The following is a 22,745-nucleotide window of genomic DNA, read 5'->3' as shown; positions in this document are numbered from 1 at the left end:
TGGAGCATTTGTACACCACGACTACAACTGGAAGCTTCTCTGGGCTGCACCAGAAAACCCCCGTACAGCTCCCTCGCCAGGTCTCCCTGGGATCCGTGTTTTGCATCGCTCCTCAATTTGCATTTCTTCCTCAGATTTTCCGTGCGACGGGTTCAGCCGCTCGAAACCAGCGGGCGCTCCACGGCTCTCTTGTACGTGCGCCTCCATTTCCAAGCAATACGCACAGAGAAAAAAAAAAACCTCTGGAAATTTTGAATAATGTTGCCGAAGCTCCACGAGCGAGGAAACTGAGGACATTTTGATTTACTGTTATTTCTGTTGCGTACCTACGAAGACAGACACGTGTCTTCGGGGTAAACAGAAAGGGCTAGATCGTGTCAGCAGATTGCATTGTGTTTTCCCCTCCTTTTGTTTGTTGTAGACGACCGAGTTCAAGCTTGGCGACGAGCTATACATTTCAGTTTGTGCGCCTTGGTGATAAAGACGCATTTGGAGATGTCGGAAGTGCTGCCTTTCAACGAAGAAAAAATGAGTCATTATGGAAATGAGGGCGACGAGGGACACCTTTCCTTCACCTGTCGTCTTCAAGACACCAACAACTTCTTCAGTGGCTCACAGAATAAACGTCCGCCGAAACTCGGACAAATAGGCAGGAGCAAACGGGGTAATTATATAATTAAGGCGTTTTCGTGTGTATGGTGATGTGTTGAATGCGCACATAGGTTACTAGTGGATCATAATAAAGGATGTCTCCGTGTGAAGCCAGATAGGCAACACCGTTGCCTTGACATGGTCTTCAATAGAGTGTCAGATCTGAGACATGGTCTATTGTTTGCATGCGTGTGGGATGTATGGGTTTTTAAATATTCTATTCGCATTGCAACACAAGTTGGATGCGCAGTGCGTTCTGTTAAATGCCCTCTGAATCCCGCTCAACAGAGTTGTGCTGAATGTCCTCTTCTCAATTAATGTTTGTAATTGAGATTTAAATGCTGTGTAATTGTGATTTTTTTTTTAAATTTTTTATGTGTGTGTGTTTGCATGATACATTCAGGCTGTTTTTGCTTTTGTGTGTCCTGCATTCCTGATGAAACCCATGAGAAAATTGACTTGTGGTGGCACATACATGCACAGACAGACACACAGTTGCACGTACAGTAGTGTAGAGACACAACATGGACAGGCATGGCAACGAGGCAGACGTGTGAGAATTGCATCTGTAGGTGCACAGCAAAGAATTCAGACATGCACGTTCACAGATGTGCAGCACACACACACACACACACACACACACACACACACACAGTCAGGCGTATGGTTATCTTTCTCTTTTTGCATGCTCCTACTCTTTAATGCATGCACACACCACTCCTGCTCATACAGTGCAGTTCTTATGGTCCTGGGCTTTAATGCCCTCCTGTCAGTCAGTGGTGAATTTTCAAGACGCCACACCAAGATGAGCCCCCCCCCCATTAACTCTCTCCCCTGTCATCCACAGTTGTGATCGAGGATGAGAATGGCGACGATGAAGCACTGAAAAATGGAACAGAGAAGACCCCGGCAGAGGCTTAGAGCGCTTGGCTCACCACCCCCCAAAAGACACTCTTGAAATTTTTTATGGCGATATTTACCAGTTTTAATCCAAAGACACTGTATATAAGCACTTTCTCTCATGTGGCAGCAAGCAGCACTTCCACACCCTCCTCTCCCTGTCAGTCATGACCATCCGGGTGACACACTGGCAGGGGCGGGAAATGGCAGCGAAGGAGACCCCCAGGTGGACCCCCCAACACACGCACACACACACACACACACACACACACACACACACACACACACAAGCACACACAAGCACACCCACAAACAAACACACCCTCGATTACAGGGTTTTCGCCATAAATCCAAAAGCGGAGAAGACAACAAGAGGGGGGGACAAGGAAGAGGGAGGAGGCGACGCTGTCGAAATGCAGAAATCAGGGACAGGATACAGAAATAAATCTAATATAAAAACTAAAGCACACACTTCTCCTATATCTTATCAATCAAACCTATGGTACCATTCTTTCTTCTCTTCATTTTAATTGAGGGCAAATGAAGAACAGAGTTTGTAAATATGGAAAGGGTAGCCCATATTTTCTTGCACAAAGTGGGAATCGGTAAACTGGTTTGTTCTCTGTGTTGAAGACTTTATTTATTGATCCTTTTGGAATATGTCTTTTGCAGTGACTTAAGGCCCGAGGGAGTGTTTTTTGTATGTCAAGAAAACAGAGCGAATGAGAGTGATATTTTTTTTCACTTAACAATTCTCGATGTTGCCTGAGTGTTTTTTGTTACCATATTTTGCAGCTAATGAGTCATTTATATACAGTGTACCTCCCACCTGTTTGTAAGCTTCCCAGGCTTTCACCTGGATTGGTTGATACTGTAACTTGACTGTACACACCCTACTGATAAACTATTTATATTGCATTGTGCATTATCGTGTGTGCCAAATCTCATGAGGGATATACTGTACGGATAACTTGTTCTTTTTTGTGCTTTATACATTTACTCATACGGTTCAGTTGTTTTGTTGGGTTGCCATTTTTTAGGGCTCTTTCTTAAAACACTGAAATACCAACTCATGCATGGCAAATATGAAATCATGCATGCACGTCAGAAGTTCTGAAACTCTTGTGTATTCTTGAAGCACCTCGTATACAGCTTTGAATGACAAACCTCGAGAAACAGTCTTAATTCTGCGTTGTACTGTACGATTCACACTGATTTGTACAGTGGCCTAATATCTTGTAATAAAGATTATGACGAAGTACTATTTACTGTTTAGTGTTGATTGTGGTTTACAATAAGGAATGATGTACTTGATGTTGCTTTTCTTGTTTTTTAAGCTGTTTTAAAAAAACTGTAGCAAAACCACAAAATCTAGTTTTGTATCAGAAAGATAAAGACAATAGCAAAATAGCTTGGCTGACTTTTGGATATGTTTCTTGTACAGTTTCCCCTGTTGTTATTGGATTGCCTATCCGGTTGCCAAGGAAGGTCAAGTCAGCATTTTCCACTGTGAGAAAGTAGCATCTCGTTCCTTGGAAAGATCAGATATGGAAGGAGAAAGAAATGGGGAAGAAAGATGAGCAAATAATCTTATTGAGAATTTGAAATCTACACTTTGTCGTGATTTGTTTCAAGGAGAGTTGAGACACTCGGCTCGGACAACTGCACAACAGACTACAATCTCATCAAGTGCTACAGTATTGCATATGATTCTGTGGGGAAAATGTACACCATTGCTTCCCAATGCAATAAATGTCTGTTTGCATCTAAAATCTCAGCTCCTCTCTTTAATCAAGTCCTCCCTTTAACTCCATTGCCAGAGATGTAAATGGTGCAGGGGTACCGAGGCATGAGGAACACTGATGAGACGTGACATTGCCAACTCTGCTGTGGTGACTAAATGATTCATGTTATGTGACGAGCCTCTGTCAGCGTACAGCATCCTAAACCCCCGGACTACCGGGATGTGTACCGGGAACACATATGTGCACGTAAACATAGGCGCACACACTTGTCCGTTTCAGCTCCAACTGCAGGCGAGACTAACGTATTGCTAGTCTCTCCCTCCCCAGTCTTGACAGACATGAAAGGGGCTGCCTGGGCCGGGTACCATGGTAACAGATGCACCTTGCACTCGATGGGTGCTGCGGTGGGTTTCGGTGCAGAATAGTCTTCCCTGAGCCACGGCTTGATACCATCGCTATCTTTAATGGAATGTTCTCCATTCTCTTATCTCTGCCCTCTTCTCTCAAGACCCCCTATTCACTCAGTGGCGTGACCGCATTATCCTGCCAAAATAGTCCCTTCTTCCAAGGCGGCAGTCAACCATGACGATGGCGACTACTGCAGTAACAGCCTATCCCCTCACACAGGATGAGAGGATGTTACATTTAGGAAGAAATGCTTTATGATTGTCTGTGTGATGGATCCCTTCATTCAAAATGTTACAGTGGAAGCCTGATGTGATCGGACCAAGCTCGTCTATGATCAGTCTCAACACAGGGTCACGTACTATACTATACTATACCTATACAGTCAAACCTGTAGGACTTAACCAGTAACGTGCTGCTGTGAAGAGTAAAAAAGAACCACAGTACAATAGTCCTGCTGTAACTACCAGTTTGGTGACGCTCATAACGTCCAGGTTTGCCAGGTGTCATTTTTGAGGCTGTTATCTGTCGTGCATACAGCTGCTCATTAAGTGTCATTTGAAGATGCACTGTTCTCTGCTTTTTCTGTTTTCCTGTATTTGGCATTGCATCCTCCTGATTTTTGAAACTTTTCCCACATTACATAATTTTGCAGTCATTGCTACAGAAAACAGCAGCAATCCAGGCAGTGAGAACCTATGCTAAATTACAACTACAAATGTAGCCACACATGTGACTCATAGTAACTGGAATACTGACTACCAGCATGTGTTTGCTTTAGCAGAGGCTTGAAAGGAAGAAGCAGCATAAGGCGACCAACAGAGTCACCATCTGAATTGCTGAATTGCAGGTGCATCCGTCACAAACGCTGCAAAATTACACTGCATAATCCTAATAATCATGACAACCAAGTGCCGAATACAGAGAAACTGCATTAGCAAAGAGGAGCAGGTGTCGCATGTGAACACACACAAACTCTGACACTAAATGGAATAGTTTCTGAACAATGCCTCAAACTGACCACCAAGTTCAATCAACGCCTCTGACTGTCAATAAATATCAAAGGTTATGAGCTTCACCAAAGTGCAGATGTAAAATATCAAGATTTGCCTCTGACAGTTTGAGTGATTTGACTGATGCAGTAAATCAGTTTGCTAAGAACGAAATCTTGTCATTTTACAGCACTAAACCAAAAAGAATTGAAAGCGTATCGTTCTGTAAAACACATTATAATAACTGGGAAGTTGCAGTAAGATATATCTGAAGTAGCTTGGACATGAAATAATAAAGCATGCAGATGAACAGTCACTCAGAGTCTTCAAAAGGCAACAGCAGTGATTGTGACCGCCTTTATTTGAGTATTTGGATGGTTTTAGAAATAATTGACTAGATTTTAAAATCAGCAGTAAAGTCACTCCTTGGTGGAGCCACATCTATAAAAAACATACACACTCGGGACATTCTTGCCATTATTTACCACATCTCTTGGGGAGGAGCTCAGACTTAACTCTAAGCCTCACATAATAGAGTGCATGGTGACTGTGCTTCTTTATTACTGGAGGCCTCATCCAGATGTCTGACTGAATCACATCCACTTAAATTTCTCTCCAACATTTGTCCCTTACAAATATTTTTGATACACAGGTAAATCAAAACGCTGAATAAGTAGATTTCATGAAGATCTACCTTCTTACTGTCCATCTCCCTCACAACTGATGAAGATAATAGCTTATTATGTCCATCTTACATAACCAACACATATTCCCAGTTAAGAATACAGACTTGTCTCAAATGCAGGTTATTATTTTATAACACACACCCTTAATGCTACTGTACATCCTCAGACTCAGCCCTAATGCTGTTATCACCAAGATGCAGCAGATGCTGCTCACCTCAGGCTGGCCAGATAAGTTCAAATTCAAGCATACACTTAGGCTGGGTGGCCATCACTGCTGAAGAGGCTCAGAATTACACTTTTCAATGACTAAATACTCCATTATTGTCATTAATGTAATGGGAAGCTTTTTATCAGCCAGTCACTATTTGGATAATATTGTAGCAAATGAGTTGAGGTCTGATGAGAGGCTAATCACTGGTGCTGTGAAAGGGGGCTGGCATAAGTCAAGATCAGTTACATAAGCTCTGGCAGGTGTGGAGGAAGAGGAAGAAAGAAGAAGAGCAATATGAAGGTATGAAGGAGAAAGAAACATTCATGGGATAAAGAGAGGGAGGAGAGCATTCATAAGTCACTGACCGCAGGAGGAAAACCGTACCCTTCAAACTCCTTAAGCTGCCCGCGCACACGCGCGCACACACACACACACACACACACACACACACACACACACACACACACACACACACACACACACACACACACACACTGTCCTGACTGATTTTCACAAATATCCCTCAAAAAAACGAGTGCTAGCCTCTCCTCTGGACTCCTGAATCTGACCTTTGCGTAGTTGCAGGGAAATTACCGTGGTGACCTCACTGGGAAAATCACCTCCTCTTTTTCTTGGTGTGAATCAATGGGCTTTATATGATGCAGTCATAGAATATGTGTGGCATGCAAATGGCTGAGGCTACATTTGCATTTTATTCCACTGCATGTGCATATGTTGGTGTATTTATTCAGATCTTTTCTACTTCTGAGTCTGTCTGTGTGTGTGTGTGTGTGTGTGTGTGTGTGTGTGTGTGTGTGTGTGTGTGTGTGTGTTTGTGTGTGTGTGTGTGTGTGTGTGTGTGCATGTGTGTGCGAGTGCGCGTGTGTGTGTGTTGGGTGGCAAATCTCAATTGGCATTGGGATCAGGTATTCTCCCGCTGATTGAGACCCTGCTGGGAATTCACAAGGACGACGGGAAAAGGAAAATGCAGTTGTGGACGGAAAAAATAAATAAATATCCATTTAGACACCACACAAGAATATTCTGTCTGCTCCTGAGTAAGGTTTGATGTCAAGTTTTTTTTTGGTTTTTTTTTTTGGGCAGAGCTGAATCAAAGCATTTGACCAAAAAACAACCCTGCCTATGATATGATGGTAAAACCCACTTTGGTTGCAGCTAAAACGTGATTGCAGATGACGTCAATCTTTCAAGCAAGTTCTCTCTCAGATATCAATCCAGCTTTTTACTCATCTCCAAAAACCCTGAATCTCACCCAAATTCTGGCACTGTGGACACTGTCCTCATGACTTGCTCTTGTCTGAAAAAAAGGCTAAGAGTCCAGGTTTAACAGATGGGAGTGTCAGGACAGAAGGATAAAAATGGACCAAACAGCCAAAGAGACAGAGATGGAAGGACCTCTCTGCATTGACATTAAACACTCTTTCCAAGGAAAGTGAGGAGAGCTGGAAGAGGGAAGAGGAAGGGCGGCGGGTAGGCAGGCAGGCAGGCAGGCAGGCAGGCAGGCAGGCAGGCAGGCAGATCGGAAGAGAGTGGGAGAGCGGCACGAGAGGGAGATGAAGAGATAAGAGAGATGGAGAGCCAGGAGAGAAGGAGGAAAAGAGAGGGATAAACAAAAGTGAGAGTAGAGGAAGAGAGACGAAGAGAGACAGAGGCTCAATATGACGAAATGAATGCCAGGGAGAAACAGTTCAGACCCACCAGATGGTTACTATAGCAACCACATCCCCAGTCTCTCTCTTCCTCTCCCTCTCTCTTTCTCTCTCTCACTCTGTCTCTCGCTCTCTACCTAGTTGCTTTGTTGCTGCTTTAAGTCTGTGGAGGGAAACCAACGGCTGAGAGAGACAGCTTTTTACATTTTGGTGCAGTGGCATCGTAAAGCCTCATCACCAACTTTACATACTTGTGTTCCGACTTGTGTTTATTCAGTATGATGTTACTCATTGTTTGCTGCTTGTGTTTTTGACAGCTGATATCCGACGAACATACCGTGCCAACTGGTGCAGTTTTTTTTCCCCCCTCCCATGCAACAGTTCCTGACAAAAGCTTATGTATGTTTAAGGGTTAAGAATGATTAGCCATGCATCACGGCGCAGTGCACCAGTGCGGGGTCGTGAACAGTTCAAGGTAGAGTCTCTTGTGACCCTAATAAATGCCTTTGACCCCAACACACAGGCATCCAATGCGTCTACAAATGTGTAGGGTTTGTATTGTGAAGTGTGCATTGCTGTAAACACCGCAGACAGATTGAGAGTCTATAAGCATTCTCCTCAAGCTCAGCAGCAGTGCACTACAGTTTCATACACAGAATGGGCATCAGATGTCTCCATCGAGATCATTTTCACCCCTGCAACAAGCAAAACCCCCATTAAACACACAGACATACACACCCACACACACACACACACACACACACACACACACACACACACACACACACACACACACACACACACAAGCATATGCACGCTCACAAATGCAGCCTGGCACCATACATGCACGCCCTGCGCATACACACACACACACGCACACACACCAGCCGGGAAATATCCAAACTGGGATGCACAACAAAGGGACGAGCTCGTGGGCCCCCCCAGCTAATCTCATGCATGGAGATAATTTTCAAAACAGAACAAAATGGTGGGCCATCTCTTGGTGGCAGAGTGGGTCTCCACAGGGCCCCCGGGGTGGGATGGCATGTAACTGTGTACGCGTGCCTCCTGAATAAAAGATGCTGACCTAGATGGAAATTCGCCATTGGTCACTTAATTTGTCCTACATGTGTGATTGGCTCATCCCCAAACATAGAATATAGCTATCCAATCGACAGAGAGCGGAGGTGTTCATATATGTGAGGAGTATGTTGCTAAAATGTTGCAAACTTTTACTCACAGGTTTGCACAGAAATAGATGGAAAAGTATAAAAGCAACGCATTTGAAATGCGTGTTTGAAAATATATCGTAAATATTGTTAATGTATCACACTTGCATCAATTTACCAAGCAAACAATTTGTCCTTGTTCTTCATATCAGTGTCTTTGTAGTGTGTATGTTTTTCTCTCCCAGCCCCCCCACCCCACCCCCCCACCCCACCCCCTCACCTCTGGGGGCTTTATCCTGCATACTTCTTCAAAGACAGGATCATAAAAGAAAACATGAGAAGGATTTTTAGTTGCTCCATCATCAACTAACATTACACAGTTCACTGATGCAGATTGGATTCATGCATTGTGCCAGCACCGGACCACGTGGGACTAAACATAGTACATATGTCTGCAGGTCTGTGAGCATGAATGAGCCCGACTGAAAGGGTGTTTTGTATCAACACTGTACTGAGCCCTTCTACATTATTGATATGCAATTTGACTGCCCGCCATCAATAAATTATTAAGGAATTGAAAATTGTTGAGCCGGGGCTTGACAGCCTTGAAGCTCTTTGGCCCCAGTAGATGAATGAACACGACCACATGATTGTCAATGACTGTTGAACTCCAAACTGCATGAGTGAACGAAAAGTCTGCTTAATCTTTTCTTTTTTTCAGGTTTTTCAAAGACTCAGGGCTATTTATCTCCCACCACGTGTTATGTAATAATCCAGCTGTTTACCGAGTGGATTGGTTGGGTTTAGCGATTGCTGGGTCTTCCCTGAAGAAAGGAGGAAGCAGGTTGGATCCAGATGCTTGTGGTTGCCTGGCCAACCTTGGGACTGAGACTGTGTTGGACCCTGGAGACTCAGCCCAACATTCGGATTCTTCCGTCTTTCCTTTCCCACACCTAAGCGCTAAATCCAACCATATAAATTGATCTTTAGCATAAACCACTTCAAACAGTATGAGGTTCTTCCTGGTAAAACATTCAAATTGATCATGGACATATTTCTTTTAAACTATATTTTTCCAGAACATCACATTAATATATTTGTTTATATTTTTTGGTACTTTTAAGATAATAAAAGGCAGTAGAGATAAAGTAGAAGTAATGGACAAATTTCCTGAACAGAAACTGAGTTTAAGCTTTCATTATTATTAACATCCTGTTTTCCCCTTTTGTTTTCCCTTTAGCCTCAAGGTTTATTAAAATATCTTCTTTCACTCTGTCTGATAGTATGATGCATTGTGTATCACCTTTTTCCAGCTCTTTATTGAAGCTATGTGATGCTTACAGAGTGATATATTTAAACTACATGCTTGTTTTAATGCTGCACCATTCAATTAAGCAGAAATACTTTGCAAGTTTTGTGCATCATTTTAAACACATTTCCCCAAACTTCAGCCTGACATATTCTATTGAAGTAATTTTAGGTCATAACAAAGGCATCCTGTGTCCAGGAAAAGTGCTCTGTTCTCTTATAAAATGTATGAAACAGAAAATTGCTGTTTATGATGAATTAAATATTTATAATACAAATAATTTGCTATAGGAAATAAAAGTAATTTCAGTGAATCTCAAAAAGAAGAACCACAAACAACATTTTCTGTCATTCAAAATCTGAACTTCTGCTTAAATGTCCATGTGCTATAACTATTATTTCTGATCTGAGCAGCTTTAACTTTATTTAACACACAGTAGTTTGTAAAACAGTCAGGCCTGTAATATAAAGGTTAGAGTTCTGACTCTGACAACAGCAAGCCGCTCTATCCACATTGAAATTCCTTGGTGATGTCCACTCTGCACCATCAGCCTCTCTGGCTAAGCCTCAGGAATACCAACCAGCTGTCAGCCCCTTACTCCCTCTCTCTTTCTCTCTCCCTCTTGCCCTCTCTCATACTATCTCACTTTCTCTCTCTTTCTCTGTATGCACTCTCTTGTTGACAGGAAACAAGTGCTGCATCACCATTTTAATTCTGGCGTGGGTGTGCAGGTTCTGTATGTTTTTTTTTTCTTTTTTGTCTTGCTAGAAATGCACAGAGCAAGCAGTGAGGAGTCGGCACAGAGCAAAGGATCAGGGGTATGAATCTTAATGACTCATACCAGAAGAAAGTAGGGAGAAGAGGTCTTGGGAGAATCCGCCCTTAATCTCCCTCTTTCCCCCTTTCCTTGTCTCTCTCTCTCCTATGGACCCTTGCACACAGCTTGTTCGTGTTTACAGGATTTGTCTGCCTTTGATTCTGATTAATTAGCTGTCGATGGACAACCAAGGACCTGAGTGCTGCCATGTGAAAGACAGGGGGAACAAGACAGAGGAGACAGGCTCCTATTGCTGCATAGTTTTACACACAGGTTTACCATCACTACATAGTATACATTGCCATTGCCAGGTCGCATAGTGGAACCATATTGGTAGCCATTTTGAGAAGGCTGAATGTACTGATTACTTTTCTGACTATTAGACCCCTGAATATGATTATTCAGACTGCTCTTATGGGAATCAGACCAATGGGAATCCAGCCTGCTCAGAGCCCTGGCCTCAACCCCATCCAACATGTTTGGAATGAATTTGTACGCCAGCTGGAAGCCAGGCCTTATCGCCCAGCCTCAGAAGACCTTACTAATGTTCCTGTGGCTTAATGGGCAACAAATTCCTGCAGCCAGGTTCCAAAATCTTGTGGAAAGCTCTCTCAGAGGAGTGACGCCTCTAATAGCAACATATTAATGACCATGGTTTTGGAATGTGGTGTTTAGGGCTACTGATTGTTTTTGTTTTTGATTAATCTGCAGGTTATTTTCTCCATTAATCATTTTGTCTATAAATAGTGTTATGTCAGAGTTTTGTCATAAAATAGTGAAAAATGCTGGTTTTAATTTCCAACAGCTGAAGGTGACATCTTCAAATTTCTTCTCACTTGAGGGTCACTCATGCTTTACCAAATAAGCATAAATTCCTCCCATACAAGAAGCTAGAACCAGGAAATCTGTTCTTTTGGTTTAAATAATGAGTAAAATGATTAATCAGTTATCAAAATAGTTGACTATTTGACTAATCGATTCAACAGTCACAAATAGATGTTATGTTCGGGTGTCTAAATGCTTTGTTTGCGTGTCCATTCACTTGTAGTGTATTGTCGATCCTATATAATGGGCTTATGTTTGTTCAGTTCCAGAAACACTGCTCTAAATAAATGCTAATGTTGCTGGATATGTAATTCAGCAACTTAATGCTGCTTTCAAAATGCTGCCATTCTGCACCTCCCCCACGAGTCAACAGAGTCGCCACCACACCTGTCCCACACCCAGCATGAGCTACCACCTTGTCCTCTGTCCGTGTTGTCACCTGTTGCGATCCTCATTTCCGGTGAGTGCACAACTGCAGTGTTTGATTTGGGACAAAGAGTGTATTACATGTGAGTGTACTCACCGAAGTATCCGATTCGAGACGCAGCACTGGAGAACGGAGACAATGAGACACACGTGCAACAAATCAGGGGCGTGGCAGACAATCAGAGAGTCGGGTAACACACGAATAAAATAAATTAGATACTTCAAAAGTGAATGGAAAAAAGAAAAGATGCTCTAGAGGATGCAGTGCCGGACATGACATCTATCTTTTGTTCAGGTCTGCCTGTCTTTTTATGCCTTCATACCAGCCTGTTGTCTACTGTGTGTCTGCCTTGAAGTTTGTATTACTGGCTTCTCACCTTTACTTTCTCCTCATGTTTTGTGCGAGACTGTTAAATTTCACCTTATATTTGATCTGATCTATCTTTTGTTATTGGCCAGTAAGTAATCATTTCTATTTTGTATTTTCCCACTAAACAGTTAGTTGATAATAATATGATGCATTCCAATACAGACACACACCCCAGCCCCCCAGCCCCCCGACTACTAGTGAACTGCTTGTTCACCCTTTCACAGTTAAAAACCGTCTTCAGGCGGTGTATGAGTGACTGAATGAACGACTGAATTAATATTTTATACGTGTGTCGTACCCACACCACTGAAATGGACTGTCCCACATGGGAGTACATGACACATGATAATACCACATAGAAAAAAATTACTTCCGGCAGTTGACATTTATGTTCTAATAAAAAATGAGTCATTGCTGCATACCACATATTTTGCATGTGGCGAAAATAAAGTTTGAAAAATAAGATAGAAATAAACAAAAGAAAAGAAAGTAAAGCATTTTACACGAGAAGGAAGAGAGATAAAAAATAAAGGCTTGCTATGAAACACATTTTTTTGTGTTTAAGTATTGATCAGATTATCTGCAAAAATCTTTTTACTGTTTAGAGTCTGTCATCAAAAACAAAAAGCAATTTACAATACCATGATTTCCAGTTTTCAGATTAAATGTTTATAGGCAGGAACAACTAACTATCCTGATACAAAAATGACAAAAACTTACACAAGAGTATTTGGATAGAAATGTTTTACCTCCTGTACCTCTTATTCTCTTTACATTCTCATCCATCAATGTTGTTTTTTTTATCGCATATTTTTATTTTTAACCAGAAACAGATCATCTTTTAAGGACACAGGGTCAAGCTTCAGTGTTATTACCTTCATGAAGTGTTACCCCTATAAATGTATGGAGAGTATAGGAGAGTGGCTGTGCTGCCTACATAAACGGTGACATACAGTATATGTATGAGCATGGAGTAGTGTTTGAGCGATCTTACATTATGTATTCGTGGGCTGAATGTTTATCTTTCTTCGGATTGTTCACACAGAAAACCGCGACCACTCTACTTTGATATCCTTTCTGTCATATTCAGTGTTTGAAATGAGTCCTTATGTGGCAATACAAAGTCCTTCTCTCTGTCTCTTCCAAATTCTCCGGAGACCTCAAACCTTACTTTTACTCTTTCAGTTGCCATGGATACCTCCAGCAAGGCAGCTGATTGGAGGCAACTATAAACTCGGCTCTTTCAAGCCTTTGACAAATTTGTCTCCAAACTGACGATCTAAGAGACTCCCTGTATCTTCTCTCGCATGCTGACACACACCCACTAACGTATGCGCACACATGCATGTAGATAAACTTGGACTGACGCGCGCGCGCGCACACACACGCACACACACAGTGGCGGTGACCATTGAATGACAGCGGAACGGAGATCAATGTAATCTCCTTCAGCACAATCCAAAGCCACTGTCATCATCTATCTGTCTATCCCAGTGGAACAGTCAAAATGTGTGAAATCAATTCTGCATTCAATTAAGGAGCAGCCAGTTCACAGCAGTCTGGCTCCAAAGGTGACCCCGAGTGCTCCTGCATGGTCCTTAGTGGTGGCCTGCTCTGGTTAATAGCCCAGTTTCCATTGAAGTGCCAAACTGGGATAGAAGGCTTTTTTGATATGTTGCAGCATTATACCTAACTGTTCGGTACATGTGTCATGACTGAAAAGCTTGGTCTGTTGGACTGTTTCTGATGAAGAGCACCACTCTCAATTCTGTACTTTACACTTAAAGAAATAATTTGACCATTTGGGAAATAACACTATTTCATTTTCTTGCCCAGAGTTCGATGAGAAGATTGATACCACTCTTATGTCTGTGCATGCTGTCCAAAGGTAAAAAAAAATCTGTGTACCAGCACCTCTGAAGTTCACTAATGAATGTTTTATCTTGTTGGTTTAATCCTTACAAAAACCAACACATTTTGGTTTTCAACAGGGTTGTCTTGTCGACAACTTCTTTGCCAGGAGCAATGATTAAAGGAAGAAGAAGTCCCACACATACCTCTAATAAAACCACTAATTTTCATTTTAGGATCACTGGCCCACTTAAGTGTCCAATCCCTAATAAAAACTTCGTAGAAACAATCAGATTTATTGAGTGGCTTTTTACATTAGCATATTTTTGTAGTAACCCTGTTCAGTGAATTTTATCTAGTACACATGATTTATTATGCGTTGATTTGTAGTTTCAGTTCAGTTGGAGTGGTTAAAAACACACATGCAGCTCAAAAAACTGCAGTAATTTACACTGTTAACAGGAGTTTTTTCCCAGACTCCGTACTGGTTGTTATTGTTTAAAAGATGTGATATGCTGGATATTTGGTGGGCTTAGTATTTGGGGTTTTTTTTATTATTTGTAGCCAAAAATGTTTGCAGTGATGTCAGTGAATGCTTAGAAAAGATTTCCTTCCAGAAAGTAATGAATGGTTAACAGAGAGATGGTCTAGTGTGACTTCATGCACAAAATGAAATAATGGGAAATTATGTACTGGCAGGAGTTTGGTGTTAATTTTTTAAACTCCATAAGCTGCTTGACTGAATTGTGTGTTTTTGAAGGGAAAGTCAGTTTTTTCTGATGATTATACTGATATAAATGTATATTTCATGTTCAAAGTAGAAAGCACCTTCATCACTCCTTGTCAAATTATGTCTCTCAGAAAAATAAAGGAATCCGCAAAATATCAATGGAGCACAGTGTGGCAAACTGAAAAACATGTTTAAACCCAACACAGGTCTAAGACCCCCCCCCCCCAACTCCAAGTTAATATGTGATCATTTAATTTCATTCAAATCTATTAAGGAAATTGCAAGGATAATGCATGTCAACTAAACAGGTTACAGCTTACAGGTATTACAATTATATTTTGACACAGAGCCACATTAAGGCCCTTACTAATCCAGTTTATATTGTGTGTAAGTGGTAGATATTGCCAAACAAAAAATCAAAACACTAATTTATTGCCAAACAGTCAACCTTGGGCCCTGGGGCAGATGCCCGCTTGGCTTGGTGTTTCCTGTTCTTTACTGCCTGCCCCCTTGTTTAGATTATAAATAAAAAGACCCGCAGCATCTTCGTTGAGATTGTGTGTGTGTGTGTGTGTGTGTGCGCGCGCGTGTGTGTGTGTGTCTGTGTGTGTGGCCTATGCCAAACATTTTGGCGCCACCTACAGGTTTAGGAGAGTGGTGTTCCCTCAGATTCAGCCTCATTTGCTGAATTTTATCAAAAAATAGTTCGTTAGAAGTTTTTTAATGTATTACTTTCAAACTATTTGTTATAATTTTGATTGAAAGCGCCTGTCGTACTTGCGGAATACTTTTAGTAATCTTGGTCGGAACTTCCATTAAGCTGGGAACTGCTATCGTTTGGCACTTCCTCTTCTGGTCGGACAAGTGAGCAGTTGCACAGGTACCTAGAATCGGTTTCGGCACGCCATTGTGGAAAATAGTTACTTTCAAATTACTGACTCCGCAGTCTGAGTTAGCTTTCCTAATTGAGTTATTCGCAGTGTAATAACTACAGAAGAAACTGTCTCCACGATGGCTACGGACTCCTGGGCCCAGGCAGTGGACGAACAAGAAGCCGCGGCGGAATCGGTAAACCGTAACTTACGCAACACGAGCTAACGTGTTGTTAGCCTGTTTAGGGGATGCTCTGGCCTATTATGCGACAATGTTACTGAAAACCAGTCGCTCAGCATTATTCTTGGGATTTGAAATTGTATACCGACAATACTACCATTGAATAGTTTGGCCCATGTGGCAGTTTGTGTCAGTAATATTTTCAATTACGTAAAAACGAAACTACCGGGTTGTCGGAGCTAAAGAAAGTTAGCTAGAGCCGAGATGCTGCGTGCTCAATGAGTTATTAGCTTTAGCACTTAGCTGGCTAACAAATGATGCAAGAGGCTCCAAAATAGATCAACTGAAGGTGTAGTAGTTCCGACTTGGCCCCAGTTTGTACCCCTAATGTAATATCATAAAAACACAGACTGACTGTCATGTGAATGCAAGCATCAATCAACTCTGTAAACTTCCTGATGTTCCTCTTTACAGATCGGTAGTCTTCAAATAAAAGAGAAACCTGAAGAAAATGGTAAGTGGTGACGTTGGTATAAGATTAAACAGTCAGAAAACCAGTAATCCCAACAATGTTTATGGTGTAAATATAAGTGTCTTTCTGGTATTTAAGTTTTTTTTTTTTTTTTAACATTGCAGGCACGGCTGCAAACGCAACAGACTCCAGCAGTACAGCGGCAAAGTCAGAAGCTGAAGGAGAAAACAAGTCAACAGATGATGATGACAAAGGTGGGACATCTGTTATTTATATGCCACAAAAACATTCATCCTCTGGAGAATCTGTCTGACATTCTTGATTGTTTTTATTTGAGATGCTTAGTTGTCTCAAGTATGTTGTACCATGTTGTAACAAGTATTGAAACTTTTTTTTCCCTTTTTTTCTTTCTCAAGAGGACAAAGCGGCACAGTCATTGTTAAACAAGCTGATCCGGAATAATCTTGTCAATAATACTAACCAAGTGGAAGTTCTTCAGAAGGATCCCAACTCTCCGCTCTACTCTGTCAAATCCTTTGAGGAGTTGCGACTGTAAGTATATCGTCTGTTTTCCTATTCATCTCTCTTATTGTCCTAAAGTATCAGTTATCATTATTAATCAGTTATCAGTCAAGCTTATGACACAAACATGTTAGCATATAGTTAGAAGGGTTGTTTAGAGCTAAAAACATTTAAAAAAAAAAAAAATCTTTTTAAGTAGGGCTGCACAATATGGGAAAAAATCATATTGCAATTGTCTTGGTAGATATTGTGATTGTGGTTTCAGTTGGAATGATTATTTTTGCATTTCATTTTCACTGAAAATTTTAATATGATACTGTGAGTTTTGTTAGGATATACCAAACAAACATGTTTACATGTTTTGGTGCATCTGGAGAATATGGTCTGTAGGCGTTTATGGTGCTAACAATGCACAACAATGTTGTGACACATGTTTAACATGTTTAACTAACTAAAAAATCGCAGCTCCTGCAATTTGGATATTGCACTTTGCGATTTCAATTATATTTCGATTAATTGTGCAGCCCTACTTTTAAGGCATGTGTTCACCTGCTCTGAAATGTGTATGCACAAACAAAGCAGTGAAGCACTTTATAAAGATCTGTAAAACACTTTGCTGAACACTTGACTCTTTTCTCCTGCAGCAAACCTCAGCTACTTCAGGGTGTGTACGGCATGGGTTTCAACCGGCCATCTAAAATCCAGGAGACTGCCTTACCTATGATGCTGGCTGAACCGTGAGTATCCTTTACATTGTAAGCAAATGTTGAGATGTCCTGTAGCAAAGTGTTATGTCTCTTAATACTCACTAAAATCTCTCACACTGAATAGATACTATATAAATTAAAAGTTGACATACACCACTTTGCACCAGTATGGTATGCAAGGCTGAAAATCTAATTTCCTGTTTCCTCTAGTCCACAGAATTTGATTGCCCAGTCGCAGTCAGGAACAGGGAAAACAGCTGCCTTTGTCCTGGCCATGCTTAGCCATGTAGACCCCAACAACAGATATCCACAGGTTAGTACTTACTCACCTCGCTGTTCCTTGAAACCTTGAGCTTCTTAATTGATAATGTGACTCGCCATTTGGAGAAAATCTGAGACCCCTTTCATACATGCTCTTCTTGTTTGCTCTTTTCTATCAGTCCAATTCTGTTTCCCACAACAATTATTTAACGCTGATAACCTGAACTAAATGACCATTTTAGCATTTATCTCTCATTTTATTTCTCTCCATCAGTGCCTGTGTGTATCACCCACCTATGAACTGGCACTTCAGACTGGTAAGGTGATCGAGCAGATGGGCAAACACTATCCTGAGGTCAGACTAGTCTACGCCATCAGAGGAAATAAATGTAAGGCTCCACTGCTTTTTACAGTGCTGCATATACACTGTCATAGATTGAACTGTTCCTGTTGATGCAAACAGACGTACATCTGGGAGATTGCTTTGTGTGTTGATAAGCGCTTGTTTTTTTGTGAATGTTCCAGTGCAGCGGGGCTCAAAGCTGCAGGAACAGATAGTTATTGGCACACCTGGTACCATGCTGGACTGGTGCAGTAAGTTCAAGTTTATAGACCCCAAGAAGATCAAGGTGTTTGTGCTGGACGAGGCTGATGTCATGATCGCCACACAGGGTCACCAGGACCAGAGCATCCGCATCCAGAGGTCAGTTGAAAAAATCCTAAATAAAAATACTGGGAAATGTGAAACTTGAAAAACTCTTGAGATAAGTTACAAAATCATGAGTGCTGTATAAGACCATGTATGGTGTTGTGATACAATGATAATGTTGTTAATCTATTCTCATCAGTAATCTTATCATTTATCTTGTAAATAAATTTTTTTGAAGTTGAGTCTCTGTGATGTACAGTGTGAAATTTTGATCACTTTAACCCTTCAATCTGCAGCTGCTGACCTTTCGCTCCTCTCTTCCCCATCACACAGGATGCTGCCTAAAAACTGCCAAATGTTGCTGTTCTCAGCCACGTTTGAAGAAACGGTGTGGAACTTCGCCCAGCGTATCGTGCCTGACCCCAACATCATCAAGCTGAAGAGAGAGGAGGAGACGTTGGATACTATCAAACAGTACTATGTATTGTGTAACAGCAAGGAGGAGAAGTTCCAAGCGCTCTGCAACATCTACGGAGCCATCACCATCGCTCAGGCCATGATCTTTTGCCATGTGAGTTCACATATAAGTTTGACTGTCTTTTTATCCTCTGGCTTCATCGGGTTGTTTTTATGCCCTGAGTCTTCCTGTAGATAAAGCTACTATTTCCTATTTAGCCTTGTGTTACACAAGTACCTAGTTGGCTGTTGAAATAGCTTCAGCACACTCCTCTTTCTTTGTGATCCAGACAAGAAAGACTGCAGGCTGGCTGGCAGGGGAGCTGTCCAGAGAAGGCCACCAGGTGGCGCTGCTCAGTGGAGAGATGCAGGTGGAGCAGAGGGCTGCTGTCATCGAACGCTTCAGGGATGGCAAGGAGAAGGTCCTGGTTACTACAAATGTTTGTGCTCGAGGTAAGCACCGTGTGCTTTTAAAACAGGAAGAATAAACATGATGTGATTATAACTTTTATTTAGCCGTTACTTGTACATTCTCCTTATTTGATGACAGCTTTGCATCTGAGACAGATCTTTTCAAAAATCAAAGGCAGGGCGTGTAGCACAGAGAAAACATGGATTTAGAGATAAAATGTAGAAAAGTGGATGTTAAGGTCTATTTATTCTCTTTGACTTAAAAAAAAAAAAGTACTGTGCTACTTGGTACTCATTAAGAATACGCAACTGTAGCACCTGAGCCCGATCAATGACCTCAGCACAATGTCCGTTTCTCTGTGGTGTGGCCACACAGTGTTCCCATTGCAAGCCTGCTCTTTGCCTGAAATGATGAACCAATGGTTCCACAGACAATGTCATGTTTACACATAACATTACCACGCACACTGCTTGCTGTTTTCTTCATCGGTGTATGCTTCACTCACTTCCTCGGCCTGCTGCTGTTATAGACTTAAAGAACAACCAGCAAAGATGAAGAGTGAAGCCGTAGTTCTGTAACTGGAAAACTCAGCACTTTTTGAATATAGGATTGTTGACTGAAGACAACAATGTGACTACAATTATTGCAAATAATAACTCTGTCGCCCTGCTTGTCTTACATTCAGGTATTGATGTCGAGCAGGTTTCCGTGGTGATCAACTTTGACCTACCAGTGGACAAAGACGGTAACCCTGACAATGAGACATACTTGCACAGGATTGGCCGCACAGGTCGATTTGGCAAAAGGGGACTGGCCATCAACATGGTGGACAGCAAGATGAGCATGAACATCCTCAACAGGATCCAGGAGCATTTCAGTAAGATGACAGCAGCTACACACACTTTTCTGTCTTCTACACATAAACAAGATCAAGTTTGAACAGTGAATCTCTCTGTGGCAGACTTTTCATAAGCTTAATCATGATAGAAGTTATGTAATCATATAAATACCATATGTATTATTCTTTGTCTTAAAAACCCTTTATTTATTTTGGGGAGATGGTTCTTTTCAGGCTGCTGATTCGCTGTTATGTCAGACTTTCTAAATGAGCCCCTCCATGTTCTGTGATCTTTCCCTCTTCAGATAAAAAGATTGAAAAACTAGACACGGATGATCTGGACGAAATTGAGAAAATCGCCAGCTAAAGAGAAGGTCGTGATCGCATGAAGGATGCCGACCCGACTTCCCTTCCCCTCTTCGCTCTCCAAGGACTGTACGCTCCTACAGTGTTTTATGCTTTTATTTTTTTTTAGCCGTCAGAGGAGAGAGGGCAAAACCACAAACACAGCATATGTTTACGCGTGGATATGTCTCCTCTCAGACGAGTGTTTTGTAAGTCTCTGGAACATACCCATTTCACTCTTTGTACTTCTTTAAATAAAGTCTATGAGTTTATTGCTGTGTATCGTGATGCTGCAAAAGCAGGCATAGTTGACTCTGTTTCACTGAATACACATGGATTAAAAAACACTTTTTGGTGTTCGCTGTAGTGGTGGCATGATACAAGCTGTTAAAGAGATTCACAACAACCCCAATAGAGAAATAACAATTTCTATGTGCCACTTTTCTTTAATTTTAAAGAACAAAAGTATAACTGAATGTAACCATATCATGTAGACTATTACAGCTTTTGTTGTGCTTTTGTTTAATCTACCAAAATCCGTACAAAGGGTGAAGTTGGGTATGCTGCTCCGAGTGGTAGTTTAATCATTACGATTATGTTATCGAGATGATGGTGGTTGGGTTTCAAGGGTCTATGCAAACTTATCAACCTGTGATAGCTATTATCAAATACTGTCGACCTGTATTCACATAACACGAATTAATCCCGAATTAACCTCAGCTTTAGCATCAGGGTGTGTAGTCAAATGCCAAAAAAAGGCTGCCTAGAGTGATAATACACTACTAACTCCAAGTCATGGACATTTCGGTGTTTCTGTGTTTAACCAATAAGCAATCATCAGCCAACCACACATCTTACACGTGTGTTATTTATGTCATTTTAAAAACTATTACGGCCATTGTCAGGACACGGCTTGGCGCCACTGCTGAGTATTAATCATTAGTCTTCTTTTTTTCCTTCATCTGTCTCGTAAAACCTCATTTTAATTACAAATGTGACCATTAAGGTCTGATGTGATCAGTATCCCTTTGTGTCTCACTGTCCCACACAATCTTTTCAATCAGGGTCTCCAGTTTGACTTTAGCTCAGCTACATTCTTCACCCAGACTGTGCTGTTACTAAGGATTGTGAGTTTAAAAATATACGCAATGCCTTCCTCAAGTGCATTATATATACATATGATTTTGTTATTGATATTCTAAGACATTGGGCTTAATATTCTGACTAACACTTGAAATTTTGATTATATATTGAATTATGGGCGTCTTTAGGATGTGTGAATTATCTTCTTAAAACCAAATGCTGAATTGACTTGAGGACCAGAGGACCTATGCCAATCAGATTCACTGTGTTGCTCCAACATGGTCGCATGGATAGGAAACATGTACTTGTGTACATATTTAAAATTTTTAGGTTAAAGAAATAGTGTGACTGAATTATTGACACTTCTAAGAAGTGCAAAAACATTCCTCATGAGGTTCAATTTTGACAGACGCAGCACTTCGAATATGGTGAGCCTAAATCAGTTAACCTTGCATCAGTGGGTGACTGGACAAAATTAAAGAAACGGTGTGATGTCTGGTGTATTTGATCAATGCACTGGAACATTAAGGGCAGTGATTGGTCAATCTGAACCTTCTACAAACCTCATCTGGCTGCCACCGGCACCGAGAAGACTGCCGGTGGTAGTCCGGTTTTAATGGACTGTTTACGGACAACTTGCTGAAAATCACTCCACTCAGTGAGCAGATGCAGCCAAATTAGAAGCAAGTGTGTGCTAAAAGTCCACAAGAAAAGTCTGTGAAGACTTTTGGCTAAAGAAGCAGTGTATGCAGTTTTATTTGGACATTTGGATGTATACATTATCAACGAGAGTGTGTGCACTTTGTTGATCCATAATGTAATACCACTGTACGAGAGCCATGGACACAAAGCAGTTTTGGCTATAGAGCTTAACACTCTTCTCCACATGTTGTATACCTTGTTTGATAATTGTGAGAACCTACAAAACCCAGTTCATACATGTATACATAAGAGTAATACTGCCTAACCAGGCTTAAAGCAAGTTGTCTGTTGTAACCTGAAGGTAATGTGTAGACAATGATAGGGTCAAGGTGTGTGGTATTCTGTAGCTGAGCTGCGTTCATGGACACAGTTATGTATTCTTAATATGTTGAATTAAAAGAACATATAGATGTCCATCTGTATGTAGTCTGATGCATATTTGTGGAAGTGTGGAAATGTACTAGAGGCCACTGACTTAGTCAAGCTGT

General features: G+C 41.3%; 2 protein-coding genes across 2 annotated transcripts; both read left to right on the top strand.

The window, feature by feature from the left end:
• The first annotated feature begins 14 nt into the window (after positions 1-14).
• Positions 15-2,815, top strand: camk2n1 (calcium/calmodulin dependent protein kinase II inhibitor 1). The gene is made up of 2 exons (XM_056365055.1): positions 15-664; positions 1,499-2,815. The coding sequence occupies exons 1-2, from the start codon at positions 496-498 to the stop codon at positions 1,570-1,572; spliced, it is 243 nt and encodes an 80-aa protein (XP_056221030.1). The 5' UTR covers positions 15-495; the 3' UTR covers positions 1,573-2,815.
• A 12,802-nt stretch (positions 2,816-15,617) lies between these two features.
• On the top strand, positions 15,618-22,673 carry ddx19b (DEAD-box helicase 19b). Its single transcript, XM_056365143.1, has 12 exons — positions 15,618-15,825; positions 16,285-16,324; positions 16,447-16,536; positions 16,699-16,834; positions 17,449-17,541; positions 17,722-17,824; positions 18,047-18,161; positions 18,298-18,475; positions 18,755-18,992; positions 19,168-19,330; positions 19,975-20,166; positions 20,433-22,673. Exons 1-12 carry the CDS (start codon positions 15,769-15,771, stop codon positions 20,492-20,494), a joined length of 1,467 nt encoding a protein of 488 aa, XP_056221118.1. The 5' UTR covers positions 15,618-15,768; the 3' UTR covers positions 20,495-22,673.
• Positions 22,674-22,745: the final 72 nt, after the last annotated feature.

Source organism: Seriola aureovittata, chromosome 2, assembly GCF_021018895.1.
Source record: "Seriola aureovittata isolate HTS-2021-v1 ecotype China chromosome 2, ASM2101889v1, whole genome shotgun sequence".
NCBI lineage: Eukaryota > Metazoa > Chordata > Actinopteri > Carangiformes > Carangidae > Seriola > Seriola aureovittata.
Note: the sequence above shows the minus strand (reverse complement) of the source record. Positions and strands in the feature narration are given on the sequence as shown.